Genomic DNA, 10,904 nt, shown 5'->3' with positions numbered 1-10,904 from the left:
CTACTCCATCGTAGCAGGATTTTCTGGTCTGTTTTGTCCCCATGGTAACGAACTGATCGACTACGAACGGAAATGACAGATGAAGACCCGAGGCAAGCAGAGCAGTTACTGAAATTCCACTTGCAGTTTTGCCCTTTTTCATTGTTGTTCAGTCCAACTAATTGATGCACACATATATGTTTCCTACTACAGAGTGCCCCTTTATGCATGACGGTTTATCAGGCTATAAAAAGAAAGGTACTACAGCCAGGGCCAGGTTGGTATCCAAACCTTACTGAACCACCACACCTATATTTCAAGGCAGAGTGGCGTGAAAATCCCACGCAGACAAAAGTGCACCGATATATACTATACGATTTAGAATTGAAATATGTGTGATATGTAGCAAAACGGTATGGAAAGTTGATTCCACAATTATACCAAACAGTGTGATTGTTGAATGAACCATTATAAAAAGTAATTAATGGATCAGCTAGTGGTGTAGCAATGTACGGATCAGCAAGTAATGGGACGGGGCTGGATGGACTGATACTGTCCATGTGCAAGAACTGGACATATATGCATGCCCATGTGGAATGCGTTTCTTCAACACTTGACTCCAAGGATCCAATCCTGATTCCTGTTAGCTAGTAGTTACACTTCCTGTTTTTGCTATGACGCGTTGGGCACCCTCTGCCCAAGCTGAGGGAGCTGCAAGGGCTGGGAGTAATGCACATGAAGTAAAGGGTACATCAGATGATCATGGCCTTAGGGATAAGCTCTTGATTCTCTACAAGAGAAAATCATTTCAAGCCACTACGCATGGAAGGCACCTGGAAGGGAAGAATAACTCCAAGGGTCAGACCTTGTACAATGTGTTCTCGGAGGTCTCCTGCCATGCGGACTGCATCTACCGATCTGATAAAAATCCTCTCCTAGCATCTTAGAGTTTTACGGAGATGCGCAGTCAGCTCTCACCAATATTTGCGTGATACTAGAAACATACTCTGTATTAATTTCAAGCAAATTTTGCAGTGTAGGACAAATCCTGGACAACATCAGTAGTATATTTCCGTTTAGCCTGTACATGATTAGCATATATAGTTATCTCATCGGCTCTGCAACATACGGGTTGGGTTCCACTACTACCATTACTAGTAAAATGCCCGTACGTTGCCACGGGCCTTTTAATTTGTTTTCATCCGATTGCACCTATGAATATAATGCATATCTTATCTCGTTCCCCACTCTGTCTACCACCCTCCATCTCTATCCCTACCCTTCTATTTCCCACGCCCGCTCCCTCTTTCTTTCTAGACCCCTCTATTTCTTCATGACACAATCCCCTAATGACGAAAACGCCCCTTGCTTTATATTATAAAGCAATAATCACTGTATACATCCGATAAGACCGATACAAACACACACCACCACCGCACTCAACACACACCCAAAGCAAGATACAAAGGTGCCGACAAACCACCCCAGCAACTACCAAGCATACTACGAATGAGCAAAGAACCGCTTCTAGCCGACGGACCACCACATGAGTGATCCACCAAGGAGAGGTGAGGCAGCCAATGCCGGAGCGGGGACTCCAAAATGGTGCCTCCAAGAAGGGCAGGACCACTGATAGCCGCCATCATCTGATCCCATGGATCAAGTTTTCACTCGGAGTAACACAAAGGGACTGAGAGCACCACGGCGGACCCTGCAAGGGGGAAACAACGTCTGCGGACGCCACCGCCAATGGCTAGTACAAAGATTGGGCAAGTGATGTACCCCGGTGCTCCGACCCCCTCCGTCGCACCCCCGCTCCGTCAACCACCCGCATCCATGCCGCCCGAGCAGCCTTGTCTGCTCTCCCGCTCCTGAGCCGCGCAAATCCGCCCAAGATCAACGCGCCTCCCACTGCCAGGGCCGCCACCTTGTACCCAGACCACCCTGAGAACATCAAAGGGGGTGCCTTTCAATAGCTTGTCCAAATCCAACCACCGCCGGAACCGACAAGGACCGTCCAACCTCAAGCATCGCCAGAAAGCACCAGGCTGAGGAAAAGGGGAAGGGGAAGGACCGGCACATGACCATGACCGGCACCCCCTACGTCGACGACAGGCGACTCAACAACAACAGAGCCCCCATCCCTCCTACCGACTTCCCCCTCCCCCTGAAGCACCCCTGCTTCGCCCCACCACGGCTACTGGCGCGGACTGGCGAGAGGCCACCAACAGCCACATGTCCGCCGAAGAGGGGGTAGATCCACCGCCATCACCACCAAAGATGTGCACAAGAGAAGCCCGCCCGCGCCGCACGCTGTCGTCCAGAAGCCGGGGAGGAAGGCCCGACCGGACTCCAGGACGTGCACGCACCTCCACCACCTCAGCCACGCCACCAGCACTGCCCACCGATCCACGCCAGCGCCGGCCGCACACGGCCCCTGTTGGCCTCAGCCCTCGCCGCCGGATCTGTCTGGATCAGACCAGATCCATGTTGCACGATTTGCCTGAAGGACGAAGCCCCACCTCCACCGCACAACCACCACTACACTAATATAGCATCGACTGAGAGTATCAGTCGTGAGACTGGAGACTGTATCACAATCCCCTAATTACTTCCATGAAAGAAAAACAAAAAATCAGCATGCAATCCCCTAATGCCGTCGATTTGATTTGATTGAAGCATGGAATCAAAAGAGAAGCGCGTTGCAGATAGGAAAGAAATAGAGCAAACAGTTACCGACGACATTACAGTAGAAGAAAACGAAGATATATGCGAAAAGCAGTACAGAGATGCTTGTGCAACTTATCATACGTACCTAGAAGAATATTGTGATCCACTACAGCACGCCACACTGAGACATACATGCTGAAATGCATTGTTCTCTCTCTTTTTTATAGGAGCCGAGACATACATGCTGAAATGCATTGTTCTCTCTTTTTTTTTTATAGGAACACATACGCAATTTGGTTACAATTACGAATTTTAATGCTGGTTAGTCAATTCTAGCAGAATAAAAGAATAGGTTTCATGCTATCCTGAGAATTGCTGAATCAATATCGATATATGAGCAGGCTCACACAACTTGTAAATTAAGCTAAGGGGTAGATCCTAAATATACTGTTTTTTTGCTTTAGCACATGTGTCTTCCCGTCCTCTTCACCTTTTGAGGAATATGGTACGCAGGGTTTGCTTAAGAACATGACAAAATCAACGTCGACCGAGAGAATTTGGCTGCTGCATATTACCTTCTGATAATTATTGTAGGCAAACCAGCATAGGCTGTACAACAAATATATACATGCAGAAATGTGGGCTCTTGGAAAGGCGATAGTATAGAATGCCTGGCCACCCAGTGGCTTTATATTTTCAAGATACTCTTAACAACAAACTAACATAATACATGTAGGTTTAGACCAGCAAGCATAATATCATCAGGAACTCATCATTTTCTTACCACCCCATGTCTATCTCCAGCGTATCCTCGTCTTTCCAACAAAGGAAAACATCCTTTGTAAGTGTCAGCGGAGCCTTCTCCAAATTGTCATCAATGAAGCAATTCAAGACAGATCTGGGCAACCCAGTGGAGACTTCGCTGACAATGAAGCTCGAGTAGCTGATCAAGTTCTCAAAGGCACCTCCTGCAGACCTGCACAACCATGTTGACATTTAGTTTCTCACCCTGGCTCCCAGCAAGGCTGTGACTGTAGAAGCTATTTTTTTAAACGGAGGCATAAGCATAAGTTGTGAATCTAGAAGATAGTTTTGATGCTTACAACGACAACATTTAATTAGAAAACTAATGCCTGTAAAACTAAGGTTGTATTCAAAGTGGTGACATGTTACTTCTTGATAAATATCCGCCGATAAAAGTATTTTAGTAACACAATTGAGTTGAACACATCGTAAATGGAAATAACACAAACTTTAGGCAAAGTAATTACTACAGTTCCTTTGGAATCAAGGACAGAAGAAACACAATAGACGATAACACGAGAAAAGTAATCGCTATTTTTGTTTTAACACTACCGATACACTATAAGATGTTAAGAGTTTTGAGAATCAACATCTTATCGACATAAGTACTTCACTTTTCTCAGGAACATGTGCAATAAGGAGAGCAAAAATATCCAATAGGAAGGAGTTATAGAGCACACACTTCATGCCCAAACAGTCCTAGTCAAGTAACTCAGACAACCATTAATGGTTTCAACCAAATAAAACCAACACATCATAATTCCTGAAACTCCTCGGGGTGCATGCTATGTAACCAGATCATCTATTCAAGTGTATATCCCCAGCCAATGTTTATTGTTGCAAAATTGTGCACATTGTAAGAAAACAATTGTGAGGAAACCCATAAGATAAGAGAAATAAACATGGCACCTTCCAACATGTGCCATCAAGAAAATACTAAACCCCCTTCTCTTGTAGGCTAACTACCTTCCGAACCCAAACTCTCCACACCTTGTATTGGTGCAACTGAATAAATTAGTATAGTAAAACAAGTTGTAACACATACAATTAAGAAAAGTCACAGTTTAGGCCTTAGAGAACCTAAATATAACGACCCAGGATTAATGTAGAAGCACACAATGACAAAAAATCACATGTCAGAGGAAAGTGCTACTGCCAGCAGAAGTAGCTGCCCCAGTGGTGTTGATCGATACTATGCACGGGATTCATGTAGAAGCACCTAAACACAGGATTCATTATTGGCACCTGGAACATGGGTGCAGGCATTCCGGCGAAGTCAGCGATAATGGAAGCTTCGGGTATGGCAAGAACTTGCAAAATTTTAATGAGTGATAAAAGGATCGTATGGAGAAAAAACAGTAAAGGAATGCATATTTCTATTATGCATCATCGATCAAAACGATGGTTAATTGAATGAAGAAAACAAAAAATCACTTTTACTGGGAAAAATTGGTACTGCTACCTATTTTAATGTTATTAACTCGTTGGTGAGAGAGCTGCTCACTTGCAGATCACATAACTCCACGTATTTTCTGTACAAAGGTAATTTAATTTGGTAGTGACATTCAGCTATTTCCTTGGAGCTTAAAGGATTACCTACAGATAAAATTAGAGGAAATGCTTGTATTGATAAATCTCATCAAGTGGTAGCTATCATTTTCATCAAGAAAAAACAACTTGCTCTTGTTGGTCATTATGTCAGGTGAACCTTCTCTGCATATTACTGAAAAACACACAATTAGCATTATGTTATGTACTGTTTAAGAACCGTGAAATGATTGATTTGGCTCACATGCCAGCTTGGTTTCAGACAGAACCAACCCTAAAATCACCTGTCTTGTTGGTGTGGCCGCGGGTGGATATGGCGGCCAGCGCGCGGCTCCCCAGAAGACGGCCTTCTTCGGCCACCATGCCATCACTGCGTGCATGGGTGATAGCATCCTCACGGCGGCGCCCAGCCCCTGCCAGTAGAAGTAGCTGCCCCGGTGGTGGTGATCGAGACTATGCACGAGATTGATGTAAGCACCTAAACACGAGATTGAAAATTGGCACTCTCTTTGGATTGTCAGTCAACTTCCCAATTGTGGCCATTGATTTTCTTGAGTTGAAGCAACGCCTTACAAACCTACTTCACTAAGGAGCTCAAATTACCGTTGATGGTCTAGACATGCTGCACCGAAATCATTGAAGGCCGAACACTGATAACAATACCATTGTATATCTAGTCATAGTATTCCATTCCAACTATCCCAAGGAAAGAAAGATATCTGACAGCTGCACTCCAACCTGCAAGGCTGCAACAGTAAGGGGAGAAAATTAGAATACACATAGGCTAGCAAAAATGATTACCATGATCTTAAATAAGCAAGCGATAGAGCAGTCTCGTTCTCACTATGGAAAACGACAGAGTACAATAGATCGACCATGGATACAAGAAAGGAATTATATTCAATATTTGATAATCTCCTCACTCATCTCTGGTGCTCTGCAAGAAAGGAATTAAACTCAATATTGAACAGTTCCCCATTTTTCATCTTGACTTGATTCTGTTGTTAACTGCATTCCCAAAAAATAATGCTCGTGTTCTGAAATTTGAGTCATCTAGCAAAACGTAGTTCAACCTATAAAGTTGGTGCAGGCATCCACTCTGCCTCTAAACCTCCATTTATCTTTCTGTCATGGTCATATTTGCAGAATTTAGTTTGGACCATCAAGTTAGCATTAATTAACTCACAAGCTTATATGCATCTAGACATTTAAGTTTTACTCAAATCTCTACAGAAAGTGGAAAAAGATGCAGGAACTAAAACCAGATCGTGAACTTCTAAGATATCTCAAAACTGGCACATGAGGGGACATATCCTAATATTAAACGTAAGTCGACATGAAGATATCCCCTAGATACAAACTTTCTGTAATTTATCATGAAAATTGTCACTGATATAGTCTAAAGTCCAAAATTTCATCATTCTTGATTATTATCAAAAACTTTTGTTTTGATTGATTAAATATACATACCAGACCTGAAGACAATGGTGCATCCGTTGCCGTTTTGAAGTTATAAGAATTTTTCCTGGCCTGAAGTGGAACTTGGTACCCAAATGATAGTTCTTAGTTACATGGACAAGCAACAATGAAATGATTCAGTTGCCTAGTTTACAAAGGTTATTCTGATCTGATCTTATTCCATTAAGTTCAACGAAGCGGGGTGACACTCTGGGAGGCATGGTGAACTTATCTTCAGAGGTGGCTTTACGTTTCTTGCTTTTCAGCTCTGCATTTTGAGCACCACCCAAATATATTTGATAAGAAAATAGTTACAGTACTAAACCTGACCATTCCTTGAGAATACACAACAGGAATCATCAGTATGTTCAATAACGATCCGGTTGCCTCTAATCAGAATCACGCATGTTGAGTTTACTTATTGTAGGGGCCCAAGATAAGGTGCCTACAAAATAAATTCCAAACTAAGGTACAGTACGGAAACAAAATATCCAAAATCATATGAAAAAAATATGCCATAAAGCAGCGAGTGCAAACATCAGGAAACAACTTGATCAATGTACCCTTTTTTCAAGGATGCATCTGACCGATGTGCCCTTGATAAGAGGAGCAAACAATGTAAGAAATGAAGTGTGGTTGTAAGGGAGATACCGCCACCGCTCGCCTTAAAGGCGATGTTCACCTTGCTCAGGAGCCACGTCATCACCCCTGTTCGCCTTTCCTCTGCTTGTCCTCCGGTCAAACAGAGCTCGGCTCGGGGTGCAGACATCCTGACAATGATGAGAAGACCATAAAAAACGTTAATGCAGAGGAGTCAAGACTGCAAACTACATAATCTGAAGCACATATAGAGGCCTAGTAAAAATTCACAAAAGGTGTGCACAGTTCAGACGTGCCCAGGCTTGCCCATTGATCTGGAGTAGAAGACGGGGGCAAACGAGGTTTACCTTGTGCACAGCCATGAGAGAGACGAGGAAGGTGATGAATTGTGGCTCGCCTCCTCCTCGTCACAGATGTGCCCAGTGCACCACAGCAGCAAGGGGTTGAGGGTCGCCGTCTCCAAGGCACGGGGTCACCCTGCCCGCTCGTCGAGCTCCTCTCCTCAAGGCCGCCGGCTAGATCCATCATGATGTTAATACATGGGGTTGAAACCGCTCTGCTATACCTATGATTGAAACAGCCCCGCGTTTGAGTTTTCTCCTATCCATACCTCTGGTTGGAACCGCCCTGCGACGGCGATCCAGAACCGTGGCCCCGACGCAAGATCCGGCGGGGTCTTCCGGAGGGGATCGACGGGTTTTCTGGAGGGGATCGGCGGCGGCGGCTTTATGGAGTTACGGCGGCAGCGAGATTCGGCCTGATCTTCGCGAGGAGATCGACGGCGGTGAGATCCGGCAGGGTCTTCTCGAGGAGATCGGCGACGGTGAGATCCGACAGGGTCTTCTCGAGGAGATCGGCGGCGGTGAGATCCGGCGGGGTCTTGGCGGCGGCGAAGGGATGGAGGGCGGCCGCGAACGAGGGCAGTGAGTCGGGTGCGAGTGGAGGGCAGGAGAGTCGTGCGTGCGAGTGGAGGGCAGGAGAGTCGTGCGTGCAATTGGTTTAGGTTGTTTTGCTGGTTAATTTTCGTAGGTTTTTTTTCATTGGTTAATTTTCGTAGGTTTTTTCCTTTGCTTTGTAGATGGGTGCGTGGGGCGGGTGGGAGCCTCAGTACAAGGTTTTTTTAGTTCATGGCGGCTCAGTGTGAGATGGGAGAAAGTACCAAAGAAGTACCACAAAAGACCGGGTGAGGTGGGACGAAAATTAAACCCGAAATGTGACCTACCAACTGAGACATTAGGAGTAGAGATGTCATTATAAGAGGCATTATTTCCCAGCCTTTTTGCTAAACGCCTCAAAATTATGGCATTAAAGGCACTTTTCAAAAATGCCTCGGAAGCTCACAGCCTTCAATGGCAATCTAAAATTGCCTTCCAAACGGGGGAATGCAAGGCGTTCTACAAAATTGCCCACGAGTTTAGCCGGCATTTTGCGTGAAATGCTGCTTCGTGTGCATTGCCTACAGGACCCTTCACGTTTATTTTTTTATAAGGAACCACCCTCCCGCCTGTGGTAAAGCTGCTGCCTTGTGACCATGAGGTCATGGGTTCAAGTCCTGGAAACAGCCTCTTACAGAAATGTAGGGAAAGGCTGCGTACTATAGACCCAAAGTGGTCGGACCCTTCTCTGGACCCTGCGCAAGCGGGAGCTACATGCACCAGGTTGCTCTTTAACCACCCTCCCGCCTGTTGCATTCCAAAGTAAAAAAAACACATGACATCGCAGCCGGCCCATCGCTGCTCACCATGGCCGTTGCCTCGTCATCATCGCCACCGGTGCCCAACGCCGGATCCTCCGCAGCCATTGCGGCCGCCGCGACCTGCACCGCCATCTCCACGCCGTGCCTCTTCTTCTCTCGTCCCCAATGTCGGGGTGGGATTGCAGTGGACATGGAGAAGGAGAGGGGAGATCGAGGCTCGGAGTGGATGAGGAGCAAGGTGGTCTAGGAGATGAACGCACCAGCGGTGATCCTCCTCATGCCAGACACAAATATGGCTCGTTACTGTTGATCTGACGCATTGGTGCACACAAGGTGTTTGAGGTAATGTATCCTAAATAATAAATACATACCTCGAGGTAATGTATCCTACCACACGACCTGAAGCTGCCACTCCGGCTTACAAACCTCAATAACTCACACACGCCGGCCCCGAGGCCGCACTCCACACGAGTCGATGACTCTGCCGCCCACACGACGAGTTCCGGCGCTCCACAACACCGAGGTGCTCTTCAGAGCCGCCGTTCCGACTTCTCCGCCGGCCCCGAGGCCCCGCTCCAGCTGAGTTGAAGAATCTGTCGCCCACTCGACCAGATCCAAGACTGCACAACACCACTCTCCAGAGCCACCACTCTGACTTCCTCACCAACCCCGAGGCCGCACACTCACCTGTCCGACGATGAAACCGCAAGGCCAACTGAGCGACCGCAAACTGACGAAGGACCAGACCTCCATGGCGTTTCCCCCAAGAGGGAGGCGACGAGTCTGCCGCCGACGCCCGGTCGACCAAGGTTGAAACTTGGGTTTTCACTTGGATAGCTCCAGATCAAGGCTTGGTAAAGGGACTCCACAACGCCGCCTCTAAGGAGGGAACGACATCCTTGGACGCCGACGCCCAACAAACCATCTCCGGACATGCCGACCGTCTTCGCCCAAGCCCCATGACCAGGGATACTAGATAGCTCGCCGCAGCCAACCACCACCGGTTGCAAAAACCACAGCAGCACACCTTACTCCACTGCAGCCCCATCAATGCAGATCCGGGTGAAGGTCCTACCAATGGATATTGATATCTAGTCACACAACAAATACATCCATATTGATCTCCTTCTTAACAGTTCAATGAAGTGCGGGAGAAGCTCCTACCAATGGATCGCGTACGAGCAATTGCAGAGGAAATAGTGGGATTTTTGCTCGACCAGGTGATAGACCCCACAGGAGAATTTCATTACCCGCTACCGCAGTAATGCCAAATTGTGTGTGTGTGTGTGTGTGTGTGTGTGTGTGTGTGTGTGTGTGTGTGTGTGTATAACGTGTACAATATGTAGTATCGTAAAATACCAACAAACGAAAAAGAATTAACTGGAAAACACAAAATTAAAGAAAAAAGAAATCCTGAACCCAACCCCCCCCCAAACCTTTTAGTACCAGCTGGTGTAACCAACCGGTACTAAAAGGCTCCCCGCCCCCGGCACAAGCCCCTGCCACGTGGTGGCCCTTTAGCGGCGGTTCGTGCAGAACCGGTACTAAAGGGGGGGAGGGGGGGAGACTTTTAGTCCTCATCCTTTAGTGCCGGTTACAGAACCGGCACTAAAGGGCATCACGTACCCATGCTATAGCCCGGTTTTGCACTAGTGGTACAAGGCAAGGACGAGGATTTAGAGCTCTCGGGTGCTCCGCACCCCTATACGTACAATATCAGGAAAAAATACCGAGAAAATTGAAAAAAAAACTAGGATTTTGGGGTATCAAACGTGGGTTCCCGATGCACTCCCGTCTGAAATTTGGTGAAAAGATATCAGGAAACGTACTCGCGACAAAAAAGACAAAAAATTTCTATGTATAGCAAAACACTGTTTGGGTACATTTTTTTCGGGCAATAATTCCTTCGCCACGGATACGTTTTTGGGTATTTTTCACGAAATTTCACGCGAAAATAGATTGGGAAACCAGGTTTGACATCCCGAAAATTTGGATTTTTTTTATTTTCTGAAAAAAATACGATTTTTTTTCGTATAGGGGTGTGGAGCACCCGAGAGCTCCCGTGTATTTTCCTACAAGGCAATTGCTAATGCCATAGCCGAGATCATATGGGTACAACCCTTATTGAGAGAGTTGGTAGTCTCTCAAA

General features: G+C 46.4%; 1 protein-coding gene across 16 annotated transcripts; it reads right to left on the bottom strand.

Moving 5' to 3' along the window:
* Positions 1–3,307: 3,307 nt before the first annotated feature.
* LOC123131600 (uncharacterized) lies at positions 3,308–8,031 on the bottom strand. 16 transcript variants are annotated; one of them, XR_006464213.1, is made up of 7 exons: positions 7,670–8,031; positions 7,407–7,574; positions 7,111–7,229; positions 6,472–6,904; positions 5,846–5,938; positions 5,286–5,747; positions 3,308–5,176 (listed from the first exon to the last, which is right to left on the bottom strand). XR_006464213.1 is itself a non-coding variant. In XM_044551258.1 (4 exons), the coding sequence occupies exons 2-4, from the start codon at positions 5,362–5,364 to the stop codon at positions 3,430–3,432; spliced, it is 402 nt and encodes a 133-aa protein (XP_044407193.1). In that variant the 5' UTR covers positions 5,365–5,578; positions 5,665–5,747; the 3' UTR covers positions 3,308–3,429. The 16 variants fall into 16 exon arrangements, 1 of the variants encoding a protein (XP_044407193.1); XR_006464215.1 differs by lacking the exon at positions 5,846–5,938 and having other exon boundaries at positions 5,286–5,578; positions 5,665–5,747; XR_006464216.1 differs by lacking the exon at positions 5,846–5,938 and having other exon boundaries at positions 5,286–5,578; positions 5,665–5,747; positions 6,477–6,904.
* Positions 8,032–10,904: the final 2,873 nt, after the last annotated feature.

Source organism: Triticum aestivum, chromosome 6A (assembly GCF_018294505.1).
Source record: "Triticum aestivum cultivar Chinese Spring chromosome 6A, IWGSC CS RefSeq v2.1, whole genome shotgun sequence".
NCBI classification, from domain to species: Eukaryota; Viridiplantae; Streptophyta; class Magnoliopsida; order Poales; family Poaceae; genus Triticum; species Triticum aestivum.
Note: the sequence above shows the minus strand (reverse complement) of the source record. Positions and strands in the feature narration are given on the sequence as shown.